This window comes from Leptosomus discolor, chromosome 2 (assembly GCF_034619465.1).
Source record: "Leptosomus discolor isolate bLepDis1 chromosome 2, bLepDis1.hap2, whole genome shotgun sequence".
NCBI lineage: Eukaryota > Metazoa > Chordata > Aves > Leptosomiformes > Leptosomidae > Leptosomus > Leptosomus discolor.
Genome location: NC_141392.1, coordinates 3,358,752 through 3,382,786, shown reverse-complemented (window position 1 = coordinate 3,382,786; position 24,035 = coordinate 3,358,752). Strand labels below are relative to the sequence as shown.

General features: G+C 41.8%; 1 protein-coding gene across 1 annotated transcript in view; it reads left to right on the top strand.

Moving 5' to 3' along the window:
* The window catches only part of KCNK5 (potassium two pore domain channel subfamily K member 5), a 31,977-nt gene extending 8,256 nt beyond the window's left edge, over positions 1-23,721 (top strand). The window contains exons 2-5 of the mRNA XM_086460671.1: positions 19,099-19,210; positions 20,617-20,783; positions 21,921-22,089; positions 22,901-23,721. Coding sequence (XP_086316797.1) covers positions 19,099-19,210; positions 20,617-20,783; positions 21,921-22,089; positions 22,901-23,721 — 1,269 coding nt within the window. The remainder of the gene's footprint in view (positions 1-19,098; positions 19,211-20,616; positions 20,784-21,920; positions 22,090-22,900) is intronic.
* Positions 23,722-24,035: the final 314 nt, after the last annotated feature.

The window sequence follows — 24,035 nt, the reverse complement described above, 5'->3', positions numbered from 1 at the left end:
TGTAATCAACGCTTGCCTTGTTGGCACGAGGGTTTTTGAAGGGCACTGGAGTTTCTGCTTAGAAAATCACCCTTTCTTACTGGTGTCGGTGCAGTCTGAAAGCTTTCACCTGTATCACTATCAATTTGTCCTTTTGAAATCAAACTTGCATGTTTCTGACTTAATTTTTTTTTAATGGCTTTTGGGGTGGAAGGCAAGAGGAGGGAGAGGAAGAATGAAAAGCTTTGAAGTTGCTCCTATTGTAGCAGCAAAACCAGTAGCTAACTTTATCCTGTCTTTATGTGATTACAGTAACACTAGATTTTCAAGGTAGTATCTTAGCTGGATTGTGACTGTAGGATAACTGCACTTTTTCATGAAGTCACTACGTAGTCTCTGTGAGGACCCAAAGCTGTCAACTTGATTAATGAAATGAGCATAGATGTCTCTACCTCACACTTAAGACAGGTGAAGTATAGCTCACATTCTGAGAGCGCCTTGGCCTGATTTGCGTGTGTGTTAAGAATGCTTGCTCAGCTCTGCTACGATTAGGCAGTTGGTTGTTTGGACAGATGTCCCCACAGCTGGCTGCTCGTTGTTTCCTCGGGGAGGAACACTGCCATAAAGCAGTTTCACACTAGGCATTGACTAGGTGCTTTCAGCTGAACGCGGTGCGTCTTTCTTGGGAAAACAGCCTCACTTATTTGAGGTAACTGCAGCTTCTCTGTGGTTTCGATGGCTCTTTGAGCATCTTGTATGCCAAGCAGCTTTTAAGCTTGAGGGTTCTCTACTTGGCAATGTGCAAGTGCTTCCTCTGTCCCAGCTTCTAAGAAGGTACTAGATGCCTGCTGAACAGTTAGAGTTGCAGGAAATCCAGGCTAGGAAGGAAAGGAATGTACCAAACCGGAAGGCAGCAACCATAGCGCTTCTGCCAGCTGATCTCTCTTCTCTTTGATAAGAGTGGCAAGAAGGTAGTAAAGTGGTTTGGCTTTCACACATCCTCAGGGATGAGACAGTTGAGAAGAGACAGGGCAAAGAGTCTGTTAATTACCTGCCACGTGACAATGCTTTACATTACTCTCTGCCTTCAACTTGTCTCACATTAGATGTGTAGGAGTGACCTGCAAATATATGTGAAACTTCCTGAATCTCTTAAGTGTGCACAGTTTGGTAGTCTTAAAGTTGAAAGATTTTTTTTTTTTTCAGTTGACTAAACTTACTTTTTACTTACTCGAACCACTTTCTAGAGGATATATGCAATGACTTGTTCACAATTGGCTTTTGCACAGGACTGGAAAGATCATTGAAGAATTATTGAAGCAGTATCTGCTCTGCTTGTTGTCAAAGTTATTGATTAGAAGCTCTCTTGGGAAGAAAGCCCCTCCAGTGTATTTAGTAATATAGTTCTGAACATAATAAAATAGCAGAAGATTGTGTTCCAGTTGTGGTGTGTGTGTGTGGTTTTTAATGGTACGCTATTCCTGCAAAATTGGGGTTTGTGTGTATGCTGTCACGACTGTCTTTAAGAAATATTCTAATGCATAGGCAGGTCTTACCAGCAAACTGATGCTACCAGTCTAATTCACTCAGAGGAAGAAACTAGATAGACTAGGCAAGTTATGCTATGGCAGGTCTGAGTGTCTAGATCAGACTGTTCCCCAGTGCACTTATCTTAGCTACTGATCACACTTCCTTCTCTCCTGCCATAACTGTGCTGGCAGATCTCTGTGTCTCCATTTGAGCAGCCTCCTCTCCTTCCCTAGTCCTCCTCGAAGAACAGTCTTGAGCTAATTTAGTGTTGAAGGGATTTATGGCAAGTAACACAACAAAATTTTGTTTCAGGTTGAGCCTTGGATAAAGCTAAATATATAGTAACAGAAATCTCAAAGCAAATAGTGTTTTTGTAGCAGATTTTTCCCCCCTTGTTCCTCCTCTTAACATAAACCCATCACCTCGCTATTCAGGCAGAGCATCCTGCCCGTGTTGGGAAACTTTTGTTGTTTGTTTGGCTTAACAGGGTGAGTTGGTAAAGGTTCTACCCCAAGGAGTTAACAGCCAACAGCGTGACTCTTTCTTGCTCCTGTTCTGTAGTTCAAAAATCTACTTGATTAAAAATGTCATTACAGTTAGTACTTTGCTCCACCCAAGTCTGATCACTTTTAGTTTTGTCTATTGATTCGATGCTGTTGGGACAAGTAAGATTTTTATTCTAGCATGTGTAAGCTCCCTGAACTGTCAGACAAGGAACGGTTGTTTTGCCAGGACCTGCTTTTTTTTATATACCTGTTTCTCCTTAAGACAGGTTGTTGAATAGGAAATCACATGTGTGGTGCTGCTAGCACACTTTGGCCGCAGCTTCTGGTTTGTCTTCAGAGAAGCAAGACCTTTAATGTATGGAAATTTGGGGATGAAATACAAAAATGCTTGTGAAATCAAAAGCCTATAACGTTTTGGTCCTAGCTGCTAAGAAACAAACTCCAAACTGGTTTTAGGGTGTTCTAGCAAAGCAGCTCTCTGTAAATTTCTAAATCTGAAGCATGTTTTTATGCATGGCTATAAATGGGAGAGAGCATAATATGCTGCTTAATCAACGTTACTTTATGCTGCAGTTTTTTCACTGAGTTGAAAAGCTTTTTTAAGCCTCTGTGAGCAAAGTTGTCAAGCTTGGATCACCTGTGTTTTGACTTTTCCTAATGAACTACTCTTATACAGAGAAAGCGTGGGAGGCGGAGGGGGAAGCTTCATTTTAAACTCAGCTCCCCCTTTTACTACTTCTGTGTCCTATCGAAGCTTTTCTGTCCAAATATTACCATTTATACTATTTTAGGGGTGGGTGAAAAATCTGCAAAGATTAACTAGATTACTGGGTTGCTGCTCCAAGTCTTGAGGCCTTGTTTGAATAAGGGGGGGGGGGGGGGGGGGGGGGGATAAAATTGGAACACTTCAAAGATATGGTCCAATCCCTCCCCATCTCATAAGTTAATTTCAGTAAACTGGTTTTATTGACACTAGGATTGTTTTGGTTTAATTTAAATCTACTTAAATCAATTGCAGCTAAACTGAAACGTATTATTTTGGAAACTGACTGCTGCATGGGTTAGCATCAGCTTAGGCAATCGGTACCAGCTCTGTTGCAATAGTCTCATGTAAACACTGTCTGGTTCTAACCTTGCCTAATATAGGTCACCAACTGGTGTGAGGGCTTGATTAAACTCTTGACTCTTCTGCTTCCACTTTCTTATCTCTAAAATGGGGACAACAGCACTTTCAAAGGCTCTTTCACGGGGGAGTTGCCTACATTAGTCACCATGCATGTATTCAGATAGGAAGGAAGCCTAATCTGCTGTTACAGATTATTTCAACTTCTTAATTTCAGCTGATGCAACGTAAAAGTTGTTGAAAGACTTTTTTTCTTTCTTTTTCTTTTTTTTTTTTTTCTCCCAACCAAAGAAAAGTGTGTTATAAGCATATTGGCACAGAAGCCCTCAAAATTAAACTGTATTAATAAAAACTATGGAATCGTCTGATAGGTTTTATTTCTGAATGAGAGTAATCAGAGGCCAAAGAAAAGTTGGGACACTCAGCATCTGCAGAACAGCTGCCGTTCTCATGCAGCAGTAACCTTTAGTTAATTTGTCTTCAAACTATGTCTGTGGAACTTGGGAAAGTGAAAAGGAAACAGTTCTATAATTGCATTAATCACAAGAGCAAGGGAATGCTGGTGAAGCACCGAATATGCTTTTCATCAAAATAGTTTGTCAACTAGTTCATTAAACTGGAATCTAGTCCTGAAATTAAAAGGGGAAAACATTCATATAAACTGTTAGATTCTGTAGTCGTGATCTGTCAGAGAAGCCAGCTGCCTTTTCAAAACTGTTGGTGTTTACATCCATTGCACATAAGTGGAAAGGAGAAATAAAATTAAGAAGCATTAGTTCATTCAAGCATAGGATTGGAAAGTATCACAAATAGGTAAGCTTCAGTGTTCAATTCTACAATGACAAGATAGTTCCAGTTAACTAATTTGCTGAATTATGAGTTTCGCTTATTATTTAACTCTGCAGAAAGCCACGAAAAGGAAATAACCTTGTTGATCTCTTTCCATTAATATCCCTCACATTGTTTGTCCTATGAATTATGACTTATAGGAAAATTAACTGTCCATGGTATACATCATACATAAAGCAAGTCTTAAACAGTGCATGCTGTAAAAATATTGACATGCCTCCAAGAGGTTAATATCCCTACAAATTAGAACTTTTTTCCAGAGGAAACAGTAACACCTGTTTGTACTGCAGAATGGAAGTAGAGCTTCATTTGTTCAAAAATGAATTTTTTTTTTAATGGGCTCTTACCCACCACGGTGTCTCTTGATTTCACGTTTCATCCTAGAGTAGAAACTACTCCAAAACTTGGGGGTTTATTGCAGAATTAATCCATTCTGTCATTACAATAGTTTACCCTTAGTCTTCTTTTTCACACATCCGGGCTGCAAGGTCACTAACAAAGCATGCTGTTAGCTAGTTGTTATGGTGAAGAGAAGGTTAGCAGCAGGACAGCAGGGGTTGGTAGTGAGAGGAAACTTAATCGTTCAACTGTACTGGTTCACTTTGCCAAAAACCCCCTCAAAATTAGTCATGTAGCAGCTTGTGACTGGTTGATTTCTGATCAGACAGTGGCTTCAAGTTCTTCTGTGCTTTCTCCTAGGAGCCTGACTGCACGCTCGACCTTATTTCTAAGAATGAAAGCTGCCAATGTAGCCACGAGAGAGTTCATTATTGCACAGTTAAGGTACAGAAACAAGAAATATTTCCGAAGACCTGACTGTTCACAGTTCTGTCAAGTCCTGTGAGCAATGCTGGCTTGGCCTCAACTTGTCTTGGTAAGGAAGAAGGGGCATGTTTAGGTCCAACCTTGTCTGGGCTGAATATCCTTTTGTGGCCTTATTCTTGAATTTACTGCATGAAAACTGAAGCCTCAGACTTGGGGCATTCCTTTCAGTGGAAGGTAGTTTGGGAAAGCAATGAGGAGTTTCCACGAGGATGGAGAAAAAGGCAAAAACCAGAACAGTAGAATCAATAAGCGTTATCCAAATCCTGGCTGGGCAGAAAGTACACCAGGTTTCCACAGACACATATGCACACTATGTGAGGACATTTTAGAAAATGCTTATGTGTGTCTTGACCGAAAATTTCTCAAACTACCTACTTTTAAAATACTATTTTATAAAATAGTTTGACGGAAAGCTGTGAGATAAATGTAACTCTTGCTTTGCTTTTACCAAAACAAAGACACCTCCCCCCCCCAGTTGTGCAGTGTTTTTGCTGCAATCCTTGAGTAGTGTTCTGTTTCCGTTATCGGATGGAATATTTTCATGCAAGATTTGCTTCATCTGAAGAGGATAGCTCTTGTAGCTATAGGTGTAACAGCCATCTGTAAACCTTCAGTAGGACAGCACTTTGTACAAGTAATGAGTGCAAATTATTGTTACAAAACAACTAATCTTGACTTGTATGTCTCTTAAATGTGATGAGGCTTCACAAAATCAGTAGGACAATGTGTCTGCTTTGTAGAACCTCTAGTGAACTCAGTAAAGGAAACGGCATGTATTTTACGATCCTAGAATAGTTTGGGTTGGAAGGGACCTTAAAGACCATCCAATTCCAACCCCCTGCCATGGACAGGGACACCTCTCACTACACCAAGTTGTTGCTCCCAGCCCCACCCAGCCTGGCCTTGAGCACTGCCAGGGAGGGGGCAGCCACAGCTTCTCTGGGCAACCTCTGCCGGTGTCTCACCACCCTCACAGTGAGGAGTTTCTTCCCAATATCTCATCTCAATCTCCCCTCTTTCAGTTTGAAACCGTTACCCCTCATCCTGTCACCACACCCCCTGATCACGAGTCCCTCCCCACCTCTCCTGCAGCCCCTTTCAGCACTGGGAGGCCGCTGTAAGGTCTCTCCAGAGCTTTCTCTTCTCCAGGCTGAACACCCCCAACTCTCCCAGCCTGTCCTCACAGGAGAGCTGCTCCATACATCTGATAATTTTTGTGGCCCTCCTCTGGACCCGCTCGAGCAGGTCCATGTCTTTCTTTTGCTGGTGCCCCCAGAGCTGAACCCAGCCCTGCAGGGGGGTCTCACCAGAGCAGAGCAGAGGGGCAGAATCCCCTCCCTCGACCTGCTGCCCACGCTGCTTCTGATGCAGCCCAGGAGGCCATTGGCTTTCTGGGCTGTGAGCGCACATGGCTGGGTCATGTCCAGCTTTTCATCCCCAGCACCGCCAGGTCCTTCTCCCCAGGGCTGCTCTCCATCCACTCATCACCCACCCTGTACCTGTGCTGGGGATTGCCCCAACCCAGGTGCAGGACCTTGTACTTGGCCTTGTTGAACTTCATGATGCTCAAACCTTACTGAAAGACCTTTTTAAATTCTTGTTAGAAGTCTGCCAGGAAAAAATATGAATCAAGCTGGTGCTACAAAAGTTTTGGTGTTCTATTTATCAGTACAGTTGGTTTTTTCCAAGTTATTTCATTTTTGTAGCTTTTATGTCTTGCCTACTCTGCATGACGTCAGTCCTTGAGGAAGGACTCCTGCATGCCTTTGAATGGTGCCACAGAAAATGGTGAAATCATTTACTGTCTCACAACTCCTGTCTGAAGAACTCCTCTCCTACTAAGAGGATTTTACTGTAGGACAGTAACATGCTCCCCAATGCATTATAATTGTAACAAGGATTTCAGATCCAAAATCTTATCTGTAACGCCATATTGTAGAAATACTTACATTAAACTAAACCAATCCCTGTTAAACTGGATCTTGGTTTAGATGGGGAGGTTCATCAACACTACCATGCTGAATGCTGTGATTAAAAACTGTTGCATAGATTAGAACCCATTTTAATTTACGATTTCATTTCACTCGTGCTCAGGTGGGGGTTTTTTTTGTTGTTGTTGTTGTCTTGTTCTTACACCAGCACTGGGTTTTGGTTCAAATGGCTTTTGTTTGTGGTCCTGAGTTGTAGTTTCTGATGTAGCATGAAAGAAAGCAATGCTTTTATTTTTGCCGTACAAATTGCTTCAGCTGACCCATAATAGTCTCCTCATTCTTCTAGCCTTTATCTGTCTCTGTTCGCATTTCTTGAAGGCAGGTGACTGGAATTGCAGAAATTGTGCCAGCTAAGTTTCACCAGTGCTTTGCAGAAGGGCAGCAAGACATGAGGAAGGGGATTTCAAGCATCTAGCTGCTCCTTGAAGTTCTTCCCCTCTTGTTTTTATTGATGTGCTTCTGTTGTTGAGATGCCTAAACCGTATGACTGGACTGATGAGATGTAACGATAAAACATATATTCCCCTTGCATTTACTGCTGTAGGTTATGACAGCACTTTGATATCAGAGGATGGGAAAGAAGAGGCAGAATAAATGGCGGTGGGTGACTGGGGTATCTTAAAGCTGACTTTAAAAATACCGAATTTTTGAAACATGGTTCTTCGTTAAGATACATTATCCTTGAAACTAAAGCAGTAATGATTTAGTGTACAGTTGGCCAGGACTGTTGCAGGCCTCTCAAATCAGCTGAGCAATAAAAGTTTGAAAAAGGTGTTTATATGTTGAAGGGATATCAAAGTCTAGAACATCAGCAGACTTACAGGGTGCCCAAGTACATGGGTAATATGAATGAAAGGGCTGGTGCCATCCTTGCTGATGACTGAAATGATGCCAGTAAATTGCTCTCGGAGGTACACCAGTATGCCAGCTGATTGCTCTGTCATTACTTTTTTTTTTAAGGGTACAGCACTGCTGAGGCTTATCACAACCCATGTGCTACCTGTATAAGACCTTTATCTTCTTTAAATAAAATTGGTGACAAAAGCAATGTTGCTTTCAAGGACAATAAGGTACAATTTCAAGATACAGAAGTTCTGGAACTCTTCTCTTACTTCAGGCTAATTGAAGGGGGGATTCAGTTCAGAGCATAGACTGAAGGAGGAAATTACAGGAACTGCATAATTTTAAGCTGTATTTTGCTAGTCTGCTCTCTCTTGTGGAAATATAAAATTCAACGAAGATGGTTTGCCAGTGGTTCTTTCTACAGGCAGGCATTTTCTGTTAAATCAACACCCTTTCCTGGAACTACTGTTACTCTGTTAATTTTCAGATACCGCAGAAGTTGGGAAGCTGGGAGGGTTAAGTGGTACATTTGTTCCCCGCCCACTTGTTTCTCCCAGAGGAGAAAATTCTTATGTTATGTCAATGGTGATTATTTCCCAGGATATTTTCCATTAACTTTGAGACTCTCAGCCCTTGTTCTCCATGCCAAGGGACAAAAACCCAAAACCAACCAACCAAACAAAAAACCCCCAACAAACTAAAAAAGAGTGCACTTGCATTGTCCTCAGGCAAACTCTCTCGATGAGGTTTATTACTCAGCTGTAACTTTCCATGCAAACCCCCAAAATACCAGTACATTTTGTGAAGCTTGTGTTCGCCCTGGTGGGAAGGAAGAGGTGATGGTGCTGTTACCAGTGCTGACTGAGCAGTACATGACAGCCACACTGAGGCTCTGTTTCTCCTAGTCGAAGCAACCCAGGGGACTTGCTGTAGCTAGAGCAGAATTCGTGGCAGTGATCAGCATTTACATCTATATGAACTGCTCAAATGGTCAGCACATGAATGTCTGGTTCTAACTGGGAAGGCTGGGGGAGGGAGGAGAGAAGAGTATTCAATATATCTAATGCTGGCACTATGGAAGTGCACAAGATATTTATCCTCACGTCTTCTGTATCCTGTTTCATCCTGCTCATGCTTTGCCTCATTTTGATCATCTGTCCAAGCAGGGAATAGCTGGCACAATTATTTACCTTCTCTATTTCCAAACAATAATGTGGAATTAATTCGACTGTAGACTCACAAATTGTTTCCACTGGACTGTGTCCTGAGGCCTCCAGACTCATAAATATTAGCCACAATTAAATTTTTATGAGTCTTTCAGGTTAGAGCAAGTACAAAGGTGGTTCTTTACATCTCCTCTAAATTAATGATTTATTTCATGGCCTTCAGATAACAAGCTAAAACCAGGGTAGAGCATGTATCTTCTAATTTTGCATGTAAAAACCTTTTCCCCCCTTCTCATCTTTGACTGATTAAAGCTATTTCTGGTTCATAAATTGAGATTGTGCTTGAAGAGCTTGATTTGTTCTACCCAAAACAGGTTAACTAACAGATTGCCTTTCTAAAGGATCACTTAGTCTGGTTAAATCGTAATCGAAAAACCAGAAAACAATTGAGCACTTAAAATAATGAAATAAAAAATGTTTCTACCTGACAAATGTGTATTCTCTACCTTCGTTCTTTTTGCCAACTAGGAATCATCTAGAGCAAGAGAACACAGTGGCAAGAAAAGATGCTTGTGCCTGTAGTACCGTCTTTAGGGAGAATGCCCTTCACGGGCTGAACCAATAATTTCCTCTCTTCACTGGGCTGTCAGTGTCAGCAGTTAAGGATTAAGAAAGCTTGATGCTTGGTCCCTGTTCCAAATTGATCTTGTTAATATTGTTCCCTCACACCAATTGCACTTGCAAAAAGGTAAAACCCAGGAGAAAAAAAATCTGAAATGCCCAGACTTCTTTAAGTTTTCGCTCTGTTCCTTTTGAGACTCAGTCCACTGAAGAACTTCCCGCATTTTTTAACATGCGGAATTGGTGGTGTGTTAAAATAATGATGCCAGAGGGGGTGAAGAAAAGGTCTGTCATCAGTGCTTGGGAGAAGGTGGGGGGGGGGAACTCCTCTCCACTTAGCAAATAATTAGAAAGAAGGTCTCTTTTTTTGCAAGGTTAGGATGGGTTTTTAGGCCACTAGCCTAATAAAGGTAGGGACCTGTGACAGTATTATCACTTCTGTTTTATTTATGATGGCATTGAATCAAAATGCAATTGCTTTTGAAAAAAACAGCTCACAGCATTTTTGGAAAGTCCTGGAGTCTGTATGCAGTAGTACACTAACCCACAGCAAGGATGCTCTTTTTAAATCCTCTCTGTACATACAGATACTCTGGGATTGTGAATTTAAAAAAAAAAAAAAAAAAGAAAAGCTAACCTGATATAACTCCAGGTGCAAATAGGAATTCATTGGCTTGTCCAACAAACTGTCTCTTTTGCAGAGATATTATTGCTCACTGTTGAGCAGTTCCAGTTTGCTTTGGGATATTTTTGTGTTCTTCCTCAGTTCGGAGCACCTAAACAAACCTCAGCTGAAGCTTGCTCAGAGCTATGCTGAATAGTGAGTATTTCCCAGCGTCAAAGTATGTGTGTAGGGTTAAGATGTGAATGCTTTCTAGTCCCTCTTCAAGCTCAGTCATGTTCTTGCAGGACATACATAGGTTTTCTTTACAGCAGAGGGATGCAGTTATTTAGTCAAGAGTATTTTCCCTCTGCTGAAGACCGTTTCTGCGTTTCTCTGTGTTTGATGCTATCTCGTCACTGTGTTTAGTGCTGTGATCTTCACGTGTTCGTACCAGACAGCCTGTTCTGCTCTTCTGGCTAATCGGTAAATTTAAAGGCATCTGCAGCTCTAATCCATAGCATGTACTTAATTACTTTCATTTGCATCTGGTTTCAAAGTCCCGTACAAGCCGGTGTGTCCCACTCTGTGCTTTCTCCATCCAATAAAACTAGGAAGGCTGCTTTAAAAAAAAAAAAAGGTGCTAGGCACATTGAAGTCCAGGAACAGGAGTTTCCCCAATACTTAAAGAAAATCAATGAAGTATTGTGACAAAACAGCCTAATGAAGAAATGAAGACCAAGATTTATGTAAAAAGCCCTCTGGGTGTGCTGTATTCTAAATTAACAGACACAAACGATGTCTGGTTTGCTGTCCTGTTCTATAACAAAACTATGCAAAGTGAAAACCTAGGCATGTATTTACGTGCATTCTTTAAATATCAGGCTTAGATGTAGGGACAGCTCTGTATGAAGTGGCATGTGCTGGAGGCTCTACTAGGTAAGAAAAGGTATGCTTAGATGGAGGTCCAAGTTGCTGACAGGCCAAAGTTAAGCGTAATGAAGGGAAGGCAATAGTGTCTTGGATCTGTAATTCCTTTATGCATTGAGAAGCGCTGTTGCATGAATAGAATGAAACCCTGAGAAGTTGCCTGGGTAAATGAAGAATCAACAAGATTAGCTAAACTTTCTCTGCAAAGCAAGTTCAATCTTGTTTTAAAATCTTTTGGATAAAATGTGGTATCTACAGTGCATTTGACCTCTATATGTACCTTTCTATTTTCTGTGCTAAGATACCAGTGGATCATTTAAAGTCACTTTTAGCAAATTTAAAAAACTTTTATAATGGCCTTGTTAGAATGCTCTCTTGTCAGTCCTCCGGCCTTCTGAGAAAGGAGAAGTTGTTTAAGTTCTCTGCAACTCTTCTCTTTAACTGCTTCAACATATCAGTGTTGCTGTCTGCTGTGTCGGTAGGAGTGTGAAAATACCATCGCATTCTGGATTAAATTTTGCTATTGCTGGAAAGAAAACCCTCCTCTGAAGTATGTAAACCTATATTTTGCCAGGATTTTTCTTCCCAGATTTTTTTTTTTTCCCCAAGTGGGAATTTTCAAAAGTTTGCCCTTTGATAGGAGCTGTATTTTAAGACTAAACTGTTGATTGAAAAATGCAAAATATGTTTTTACTTGCAATAACACTTAATCAACCATTTTATAAATGCAGGGTATGACAAGCAAGGGGAAAAATTGTCCGTCCCCTGCTGTTTGTAGTTGATCTATGTAGGAATGTAAACACTGGGACTAACACTTGCTTTCCAGGGTTTGATTTTATTTTTGTTCTAGTTCAATTCATAGATGAGGAGGAAGGAATCCCGTATTCCTATATTGATCTCTCTAGCTTCTCGGGTAATGTTCATGTATGCTTTTGGTTACGTTTATTATTTAAATCTGTCAACACCAAGCATGAGGCTCATGGGGTTTTTATTCTTTTAGAAGTAAAAGTTAACATTATTCCCTCAACGAGTACTTCCTAATTTTTGCCTTAGTTTCAACATTTGCCTTGTGGTAGGTGGCTACTGGCCATAACCCCACTGTGCTGTTGGAAACGAGCTTGTTTCTGCCTCGGATTTGACATTTGTTAAAACAGCTGAACAAGTTCTAGGAGCAGCGAGAGTCTTGGAGAACCAGCCACGCTTCGTATAGGCCAGCTGGGAAGAGATGCCGTGCACAGCAGTTGAATTAACTGCAGATTCACTCCTATACGCTCAGTTGATGCAGAATCAACTTGTGTAGTTAACTGTTATCCTCCTTTAATAAATGGGGAATTTATTAAATTCCACCATCCTTCGCTAACGCAGGTGCTGCTGACTCACATCCTGCACCTCTTGCCCCAACCACCTTCCAGCTCAACCCTCTGCAGAGGTCAGTAAAGGACAGTAAAACTCTCACAGGTTAGCAAGACACAAGGGTGTTGCCTGTTAGACCGAGACAATGTGGTTCACTTGTCTTATTTTTCTTTCTACAGAAAAGGTCGCAAACCATTCCCCACAGAAGTGAGGTAGGAAATCCAGGACTCGGCTGAAAGACTTCTTTTTACATCTGGCATGGTTCTTGTCCTGCCAAACACGAAATTCATATTGCGAGCACAGATAATGCTGAGAGGGAAATGAAAGGTCAGCTCTCCCAAGGCCTGCTGGTTAGCACAGTCCTGCAGAGGCTCTCCAGTGGCTAAGGCGGGCCGAAACGCTTGTTCCCTTGGCCCTGGTCACATGCCAGCGGGCTTCAGTCAGCTGGGAACTCGCAGTCCAAGGGAGCCATCAGGATAAGCCTGTCATTACAGAGGTGGGGGGGGGGGGGGGGGGAACAAAAGGATGGCAGGAACCACACGAGTATGCTTTTCTGGTGACTTTGAGCTGCTCTGGACGGGTGGGTAGTTACGACCATCCTTCCCTGAGAACTCTTGCCTTGAGCCGCCGAGGCACTAAAAGCGCCAGGTGCCACGCGGCTGGCAGAGCTGTGCGTGCCCCCGTAGGGTGCTGCTGGTTTGTAGTCTAGGCTGTGGGGTTTTGGATTCTAATCCTCAAAGGGTTTCTTTTTTTTTTTTTTTTTTAACTTTATTCCTCTCAAAGTAGTGATGAGCTTTGCTTTCTCTGCGCACAGACACGTGTAGAGCAGCCCTCCTAAAGATGACATTGGAATAGCTGCTCTTTCTGCTGCCTTGATGAAATCATTTCACCTTCTGTGTATTCTCTCGTCTTTCTGCAGCTCTGCCACGTTGTCTCTCTGGCTACCAAAGTGAGCGTTGTGGCACTGCAAGGTTTCCTTAGGAGTAGTGCAGCTGCCTTTGGAAGTGAAGGCTGGGAAGAGAGATGAAATATTTTACTCTCAAGAATCCTTAATCGATCGTTACATGTACACACCTCATACCTAGACATGAAAGTAACTGGAGGAAAAAGGTTTCTTACCCATCGGTAAAACCATCAGTTGCGTAGTTGGCTTCTCTTTCCTTTTCCTTACCCAAACTCCAAGCTGCCAAGATACTCTAGTGAGGAAAATATTTTCTCTGATGGGCAGTATCCTCCATTCAGTCAAGACACAATAGGGGTGCGGGGGGAAGGCAGTTGGCTTTAAATCTCTCTTTATTCTTTTTTTCTTTTCTCCAACTACTATAACACAAAACAATACATATAGCACTTATTATCTTAAACATATATCTGTTGCTTAACAACTAGAAACACCAACTTACTCCACAGATGAGCTATGGCAGCTGTCAGTCAGGATTAATGTATCTCTAGTTTGACTGTATCTGCTTCAGACCGTGCCTGTGAAATAGCTTCTGCTGCCTTTAATGTACAAGCAGGTGTCAAACTGCAATATGCCGATGGGGCAGGACATTTCTGGCCACGGCCACTGTGCTGCGTGTCTGCATGATGAGTCTGAGGGAGCTGCTCTGTCAGTCTAGCTGTGGCCACCCACAGACTTTTTTCCTTCAGAAGAGATAGTGGCTGAGAGAGTTTCTTTTCTCTTTATTTATGTGTCATCCTCAGACAGTATTATCCAGGTCAGCAGAACTTTGTAATGTATATCTGACCTGGGAGTCTTAACACATGACTCAATTTTTTGTTATTAGAAAGATAAATATTGACAATTAAATATATTTGTATTGCATTTAAAAATCTGATTATTGTAAACAGCTGACTGCTACTCTAACTTTATAGCTGGAGCCAGAAAACAGAGGTAACTGTAAAAACCATGGGGGACAAGTAGAAGGGTGTGCAATTTGCATGGCATGGATTTTTTAAATTAACTTAGGAGTTACTTTAGACCTTCTTAATTTTTAAAAGCCATGAAAAATCTCTGTAGAGCTTCTTGTACCGCTTCATCTATTTGTTTTGCTTTGCTCTGCTGCTGCTGGATTTGGTTAAAATTAAAATCTGCTTGAAGATGAACAGCAATATAGAGTTTCATCTGATATTATAAATTTAAACCTTATTACCCTGCACAATTTTATTATGATTGGCGAAATTGTCGGTATTGTGTGTACCCATGATTAGATAACTACTGCACGGTTTTCTGATTTCTTCAAATTGTATAAAAGATTTGTATGTCAATATGAAAAGAGATTGCTGTTGAAGTTTATTCCCTGTAGGAAAGTCTCGAAAGTACTTGGTAAATTTGTAATTCTCAGTGTTTCCCTGTGCATTAAGTCTTCACATCCTCGATAAAAGAACTTGAGAAAGAAGTAGAATTCAGAGTCAGAAGTGAGGTCAAAGCCTAGGAATCCTGAAAGGAATCATCAATTATTACTTTAAAGGACTCTGCTTTTGGATGCAGCAGCCAGCTGTGATTGTCCTTTGTATACATGGTAATACTCTTGAGTAGAATGGGACATGGGACATCTTGGAGAGAGTCCAGTAAAGAGTCAGTAAGGTGGTGAAGGGACTGGAGGGTGCTCCAGTCCGCTTAGAGGAAAGGCTGAGAGAGCTGGGACTGTTGAGCCTAGAGAACAAAGAGCTCAGGGGGATCTCATCGATGTATATAAATACCTGAAGGGAGGGTGTAAAAGAATGTTTTCTTCTTTTCCTAGAAAGAAAACAAAGCCTTGTGCATTTGTTCATGCTTGCAGAGGCAGAGGGTGATAGCTCTGTCCCCTTTTTCCTTCTTCAGAGGGCCAAGAAGCCAAAATAAAATGGGATATTCCACATACCTAGTTATGATAAAGCTCTCTCGGAGGCAGTCTCCAACGTGCTTGTTCTCTTAGTTTTGTACCCTCGTGTTACTTCTGCAGGGGTTAAATGTCATTTTGTCGTGAACCATTTTGTCTTGCAGTGGTTTTGATCAAATTTCAGACTTAACCATGCCTCCTGCTAATACAAAGACAAGGACAGCTAAGATGCCTTGTCTGACTATTGCAGGCTTTTAAGCCACCATGGAGGCTTGCCCTAGCAAACCTGGACAGGCCAGGAGAAAAAAAGCAATTTAAATAAATGTATTAGTATGTAGCTTCCCAGTTTGGGAAAACCTTGCTGCTGTTCTGGGCTTGCCACCGGCGGAAAGCGGAGAAGAAGGATAAATAGCGGTAGGAACGTATCCATCATACCTCTGTGGGTCAAGGCTTCTCCTTGCTATTTTCAAATTTGTTTTGAGCACTTTTCAGCCCTCTTGATACTCCTGTAGGAGGCATGCAAGTGGCATGTGCCCAGAGCATCTGAGAGAAACACCTCTCCTTTTGTCCAAGCTAGAAGAGATTTAAAAACTAGTTCTTGTGGTATCTGGTAAATCTTGAGTAAACCTGGTCATCAGAGGGTTAATAAAAATGTCACAAAGCCCAGGAAACACAAGGCTGTATTGGAGCAATGCTGGGTTTTGTCTGTGGGGAAGTACCTGCAAATGGAGCAAATTGTCTGCTTGATTATGGTCAAATGGCACCCCGATTTCTACTTGTGTTAATGTCACCAGAAGATCCATTAGTTTTATGTGTGTCTTAAATCTCCTTCTGCAATTGCAAGTCTGTTTACTTTCAGCAGTAGCTCCAGGGACTCTAGATCTTTTCCTTTTCCCTTTGGCAAAGTGCGGAATTGGAGTGGTGGGAAGTGAGGGAGAAGAGGGAGTTTGATTCCTGTGAGGCAAAAAGTCATTTGACTGAAAATAAAGTCCTGCCTTTATCAGTACAAACTGTCATAAGATGGGGTCTAAGGTGATGTGTAAATTCCACGTTAGTTAACTATTTTCAGCTTTTGAATTTGGGCATACTTGAAAAGGCATTTTCTAAATGGCATCTTTCAAGATACGAAGAACGCTTGCACCATCTACCCTCTTCTTCCTCACACTCCTTGCCCTCTGTTTTCCCATATAAAGACTTCTAAGAGCAAATTTTCTGTAGTTTAAGAAATGGCAACCTGGGGCATTCTGTATCCTAGCATGTGAAAATAAAGGCATCTCTGACATTGCCTAGCACATTTACCAAGCAAAAAAAAAACCCCATATTTGCTGTTCAGTTGTATAATGTCCACTCACATTGTTAGCCGAAGCCAAAATATTTAATTATTTCAGTATGAGCAGAAGTAATGCTGCTTGGAAAGCAGCTACGTATTTCCCACTGCTCCAAAGCTATCGAAGCATGTTTTGTGACCGTCTCTGTTCCTGCAGCTGGGGTGCATATCGTCCATTCAGGCTTACTGCAGGCATCAGGTAACTGAAAAGACCAGACTGTAGATTGTAGATACTTGCGTGCTACCAGCAGATAGCTGTGTGCAAACAGGGACATCCAGGGCAAAAGGGGGTGGCAGCTTTGACTGGAAAATGTCTGTGATTCTCTAGATAAAGTGTTTCTGTAACTCGGGAGCCGGCCAACTCGTCCCCCAAAACGTTAACTGCCTGGGCGGGAAGGGCAGCTGTGTGCTGCTCGGTCCAGCAGCTTCTTCCCCTTGGGTCTGGGCCCCCTTCACACCTCCAGACCTCAAACGCTGGTGGACCTTCGTGTGACGGCACATACTGGGAAGCTGAGCTCATTAGCTCTGCCTGAAGGTGGCGTAATGCATGAGATAATGGCCCAGTGACAGTGGAAACGGATACTTCAGTGGGCCTCTTATGAGATCAGTTGCTCCATGAGGAAATAACAATAATTAAAATAAAATACAAGTGTGCTTATAGCATGGAAAACGGCTGGAGAACTGGTGTGTGTTAGAACATTTAGTGCAGTGTTGCTGGGCAGGGGAAGAAGTCAAGGCATCTTCTCAGGGGTAACATCACAGATGGTGTCTATCGGGCACTTTGGCTGTCCTTGGGACTCTCTAGAAAGTTCATCTGCGAACCGCAGCAGAAATGAATGAAGTTACTTTGGTTGGTCTCTGCTCAGATGAACTCTTGTGATCCGTTGTAGCTGCCTCAAGTATTTTTTTTGGAAGGGGGTGGCGTGGTGTGTTCACTTGCCTGCTCTGGACCTGCTGGTCTTAGGGCTACTCCTCATTTCAACACTACTTTTTAATGACAAATGACTGCCTTGGTGAGAACTCTCTCTCTGTCCTTTTCTATCCAGAGCCTGTAGGCTATGGAAAGACACTGCACGCAGTTTTGCACACACACTGAGTTTACCAGAAGAAAAATCTAGCTCTGTACCTTCATTCGCTTACAATGCTTCTCCTTTTATCTTCTGTAATAGCTTGTGTGTTGAAAGTGCATTTTTAATTAAATTGTTTGCATCTTGTATACGCACAATACATTCACTTTGAGGGCATTTTTATTACAGTAGGAGGGTGGTGATATGTAATAAGTCTCAAGAATAATTAAAACCTGTGTTAACTTGTGTATGTTTTCAGTAGCGATTGAACTTTGTGTTGAGTCTCTGCTGGGTTCAAGATCAGATCTTAATCAAGTAGGAAGGAAGGAAGGGGTGACGAGGGAACGAAGAGTTGGTTATAGGTATCTCTGAGTTCTCACCAGTTTAAAATAAACCTTACTGTCATGTTTATTAAAAAGAAAAAGTATATTGCCTCCAATTTTAGGTATTTAGCTCCAGATAGTTTTTGTATTCGAAACTTATTGAGGGAGAAACACAGGAAGTGGGATAATATTATGAATCAACTTTTGGAGATACCTCCACCTCTCCTGTGTAGGGATGTAGCCTCAGAGTTTTGTTCAGACAACTGTGGTTTACAGTGAAGGCAAAAGGTAACCTGAGAAGGCTTTAACTGCAGCGGGATGTGACAGAGCAAAGATTTTAAATAACTAGGGATTTCTAGGAGAGAATATGATAAATGGTTTTATCCCTGAATTTTTCTACAGTCTGGTTTTGGAAAGGCAGGGAAGGCTGGATCTTCCGAGTCCCTTCCTACAAAAGGTGCAGATGGTTATTAACTCTTGAGCACCTGAAGCCTTTAAACAGATGTTTAAAAAAAAAAAACCTGACTCGCTGGATCTGTGGAAAAGCCAGTAGCTACACTTGCTTCCCTAAAACACTGTAAGCGAGTGCTTTGCATTCAGTATGGCGTACTAGATTCGAAGATGGGGTGAGAAAGGGGCCTGATTCAAGGGCAGTAATTTGAGTTCTGTTGCATGAAATACTTTGGAAAAGTGTTAATTTGTCTTGTCTCTGCTGAAAAGCAGTTTTACGTTGGCTTGTAGTTGGTTTGTCTTTGCCAGGGACAGCAGGTGACTTAACTTAATCGCCCTAGCTTTGCCAAGGACTCTATGAGGTCCTGCTCATACCCAAGTCAAGCTGGGGCATGTAACACTGTTTTGAAATGGATAGTAGTTCTGAGGATGTCCTTAACATTAAACAAGATTGAAGAACTGCACTGGAGGTTAAAAGCTAGTTCAGTTTGGAGGACTGTGTTGGTGTCTGGAAGAGATCCATTTGGGTTCAACTGGTAAATCAAGTAAAAGCTTATCTAATTAAAACACCCTATTTAAATGTCAAAGCACCTGCACACACTGCTTTTTCTCAGGTGAAGCAAGTTTTTAGTATTTCATAAAGTTATCATTAGTGAACACACTAGGCTAGCCTTCACCAAAAACTGGATTGTTTTGGAAGTATGAACAAAGCGGGAAAAGCTGAGAGGGACAGAAACGTTTCTTTGTCAGGCTGCCAGGATTTTCCAAGAATGACTGTAAACTGTCTTCTTACAGGTTGTGTCAAATGCTGCTGGACAGGGGGTTGCCATCACTGGGAACAACACTTTCAACAACTGGAATTGGCCTAACGCTGTGATCTTTGCTGCTACTGTCATCACTACAATCGGTAAGTATTTCTGTATGCTCCAGTGTGTTTGTACTCTTTCATTTATGTGTCAAGCTAGCTACTGAATAAAGTCCCCACGGCTGCAGTTGCCTAGAGTATGTGTTCACCTGCAGGTTCACAGAGGAAGAGAACCAGGTTGTTGGCACTCTCTCCACGGGTATACAGAAGAGAAATGTGTGTCTTTCCAATAAGTAATGGATTCAAGGTGCTGTTGGGGATGACTGGTGTCATTCCAGTTCCATTAACTCATGCAGTTAAATTTCCAAATCATAAAATCCCAAAACAAAAGCATTACAAATCGTTCCATTGAATACTTAAAGCATGTGCCTATGAGGTTTTTGTATAGCTATCCTGTTACTCATGTGCATCCTCTTAAGCTACTGAAATACCGGTGCTCTTGGCTTGCAGGACAATCTAGAGTTTCTGTCTCTTAAAGAAGGCAAAGTAGAACAAGTGTTGTCTTCTAAATCTCACTGCTGATTTGTGCTTGTAAACCCCTCTGCATTGAAAGACTTCTTCCTCCTTCAATATACAGATTTTTCAGAGCTCAACATCATCTGCCTTCTGCTTTTACAGAAAAATCTTTGCTACGTGGTATTGCTACACCCTTGCTACACTTCCAATGCAAAAAACAAACCAAAAAAAAAAAGGTAAAATAACCAGAGCAGGCTGGAGGTATCCAGAAATGGAAGCCTTGCTGTTAAACCACATGCAGTACTGTGGTTTTCTTTATTATTTGAAAGTCACAATTCCCAGCTTATATTATAACTTATGACAAAACGTTGAAGTCAGGAACACGCCTAAATAAGAAAGCTCTGGCAGAAGCTCAGAAAATAGGGTGCTGATTTTAGATCCTGAGTTGGTAATGCCCTGTTGGAGTCTGTGGCCAGCAAAGACCTAAATGCAATTGAAATACCTGGCAGTGTCACAACTCATCTTGCACTAAGTCACAAACCCTTACCCTGGAAAGGTACCAGGTCACAAGCTAAGTGTGTATAGTAGATCTTTCACGTGGAAGCTAGCTTCAGGATGAATTTTGAGCTTTTATTCTATAAAATTGATTCAATCAAGTTTTTAACAGTGCTACTTAAGGTTGGGGAATCGTATTAGAAGTTTTGAGATGAGCTTTATTTCATATTTATCTCATCTTGTCAAGAAAAAGATGCGCAAAATCTAGGAAACACTTAAAATGCAGATTGCTTTAATGGAATACACATTTGCTAGAGTAGAATTGGAAGGCATCCAGATTCAGAAGATCAGCTCAAGTAGACTGAAGCTCTTCTAGATGGTGAAGTAAGGAGCATCTGATATAGCAGAAGCCCACACAATGTTGTTTTGTGCTTAGGTAGAGTTGCCTTGAATTCTCTGCAACAAGAACAGACCATGTACATACTTATCTCTTTTAGGTTACGGAAATGTTTCTCCAAAGACACCCTCTGGGCGTCTCTTCTGCATATTTTATGGGCTTTTTGGAGTTCCTCTCTGCTTGACATGGATCAGTGCTCTGGGGAAGTTCTTTGGAGGACGTGCCAAGAGGCTGGGCCAGTTTCTGACGAAAAGAGGAGTAAGCCTGGTAAGGCCCTTGCTTGTTTACGCTCGTGCTGTGTATTTTTGATGAATGGATTAAGGTTACACTTCTTAATTTACCTCATATTCTTGGTAGTAAACGAACGCTTGCACAAATACGAATTTTCCCAAAGGGTGTTGCATAGAAACAACTGGATGGGGGCTTGGGTCTGCTGTGTTAGTTCTGCAAGAAGTTTTAGCCCAGTGAGGTCTTGTAGAAACCTTTGATACTAAATATAGATCTTGCAGCTTCTATGGAGACATATATCTCCTTACAGTAGAAGCCTGTAAGACAAATGTAGGCGGGGCTCCATTTCACAGACATTCCGTGCAAGCTCCTCTGGCACAGAAATAAGCTGTCCTGCTTTGTTCCCACCTGCTGCTCTGGTAGCATGAGTACTTCGTGCTGTGCAGCGAACCACCTGGTAAATAATGTTTTGTTCTGAGTTATTGGCTTGTGGGTTGTTTTTTTGTTTGTGGCTTTTTGTTAGTTTTTCGGTGGTGGTTTGGTTTTGTGGCTCTCCCCCCCAAGTGAGTTCTATCTCAGCTCTAACTCTACACAGAGATGGGAGGCAACGCAGGGCCGTAGTGCCTGGGAGAGGGTGGGACTGGTTTAGGTCCTGGTTTCAGAAACAGAGCAAGAACTTTCTTGTTCTAGCACCTGAGAAGAAAGTACAGAAGATGATGGTGAAATGCCTGTCTGTGTGCAGCTTTGTGCAGAGGTAGCGTGAATGGCAAAGGGTGTAGGAGGCACAAATAGGAGGGAAGCATCTTAAAAACTTCTGATCCTCTATACTCAAATGAATAAAAGGAAAATCAGAGGTACTGGCTGCTTTTTAGACGAGAGTGCTGTGTCTATATCCCATGCCTTTTTATAAAATATCAGGAACTCCTTAAACTTTTCAAGAGTGTGAGAGAAAAAGATCAGGAAATAATCCTGTTTGAGTAAGTCGTAAGAGTAGCGAGTTCTGCATAAAGGAAAAAAAATAGTTGTGTGTTTAGTCGGTGACTTGTAGTTATGGCTGATAACCTGTTAACAGACAGCTCTGAGATGTCGGGTGCTGTCAGATGATGCTTGATGCCATGGATGGGAAAAGAAAATCCGGAGATGTTTCACTGACTTTTTATTCTTCTTCCTTTACAGAGGAAAGCACAAATTACATGCACAGCCATTTTCATTGTTTGGGGTGTCTTAGTCCATCTGGTTATCCCTCCCTTTGTCTTTATGGTGACTGAAGGATGGGATTACATTGAAGGCCTCTACTTCTCATTCATCACTATCACCACCATAGGATTTGGAGATTTCGTTGCAGGTCAGTAATGGTATTTTATGATTTATTCCACTACGTGCCTGGTGTGGCAATTCTGTTTCCAAACGAATCCAAAAAGGTGCTTTCTAAGCTTTTCCCAAACATTTTGCTGACTAGAAGATTCAATTAAAGCTGGGTACTGATCCAGTGGACTAGATCTGGCTCTTCAGTCTGTGTTTAGATACCTTATTGGACCAAGTCTGGAGCCAAGTTCTGGAGTTTGTAACTCTTCCAGGTGTCCCAGGTCCCTGCTTCAGGCTATCCTGTCCACCATGATAGCCAAGCACCTTGGAATGGGATGTGGTATACTGAGCAGGGCACGTAAGTGCTGGGCACTGCTCTCTATCCAGCTGATAGAAGTAGTCAACGGGAAATGCTGAGCATCCTGGTGTGTCCCTCCTAAACCTTGTCTTCCTCTGCCTTGTTCAGGGTTTTGGAGATGGTCCTTGTAAATGGAATTCTGACTCTTTCTCAAGGAAGGTACCTATATCCATACCTCAATGGCAGGGAGAAGGCTTACAACTTTCAAACAGGAGGAAAGTTCACTTTTGTAGCTTACAAGAGGAGGATAAGCATGCTGCCATTTTATGTTGTAGTCCAGTGGTCTGAATACGTGCAGCCGACAAGTGGAAGACCTGGGATCAACTCTACCTTTCAGAAGGGTTTCAGATCCCCCCTTACCACCTCTCGAAGCAGTGTTCAAACAACTAGGCTCTGTTAGTGGGGAAGGGAGTCGTTTTCAGGGTCATAATTTCAAAGGTTTATCAGCTGCAAGCCCTCTTTCAGTAATGTTCTTGTTTTTGATTCTTTGTAGGTGTAAATCCAGATGCAAACTATCATGCCCTTTACAGATATTTTGTGGAGTTATGGATCTATCTGGGACTAGCTTGGCTTTCACTCTTTGTTAACTGGAAGGTCAGTATGTTTGTGGAAGTCCACAAAGCAATCAAGAAACGCAGGAAAAAAAGAAAAGAGTCATTTGACAACCATCCTCGGTCTAAAAAAACCCTGCAAATGGGTACCTCAAAGGATGTCAACATTTTCAGCTTCCTTTCAAAGAAGGAAGAGACCTACAATGATCTTATCAAGCAAATCGGGAAGAAGGCCCTGAAGACAAACAATGACAAAGCAATTAAAGTAGAAAATGCCAAACAAAATATGCAGAATGCCAATATAGACGCTCAGGTGACTTACACAAAGACAGAGTCGTTTGAGTACGATGAGACTTCCCTGGACCTTCAAAATGGCCACGTACTGAGACCCCTGCACGATAAACGTGTTGGAGACAGCCCTGTAGAAGGAACCATGTTCGTAAACCAGCTAGACAGGATTAGTGAAGAAGACGGCGAAGTGTGGGATTCCAGAGACTATCGACCCTTAATATTTGAGAATGCTAATATAACGTTTGTAAATGAAGAGGATGATGAAGAGGAGGATATCTCTGATGATGAGGAAACGTCAAAATCCTCTATGGATGATAATCTTGCAGAGGAATCTGAAACTGCAAAAAAACTGGTAAAATTCCCATCCTCTGATGAATCTACCTTTACCAATAACGAGCTAGAACTTTCTGTGCCTTATGAACAACTGATGAATGAATATAATACAGTAAGCAATGTGAAGGCTGCAACGTGAAGCATGTTGGACAATGGTTTTCTGAAAGTGGTCAGTGCGTATTGAACAAATTAGCAGAGCAAGGGGAAAGGCGTGTTTTTGCAGCTTCTGCTGTCTCTTTGAAAACAAAAGCAAGTCCCAAACTAATATGCTCCAGTGTCCTTTTCTCATCCTAAGTTGGTTTCTGAGCCCATCAGCTTTGCTTATCTGAGAAACTTGTAAAATAACAGTTGAATTTGGAGTCCTGCTCCTTGGGATCTTATGATTCATGAACAAAGTAGAAAAGAAAAGACTAGTTAATACACTGGACGTGCTCTGCGTTTATGCATTTCATT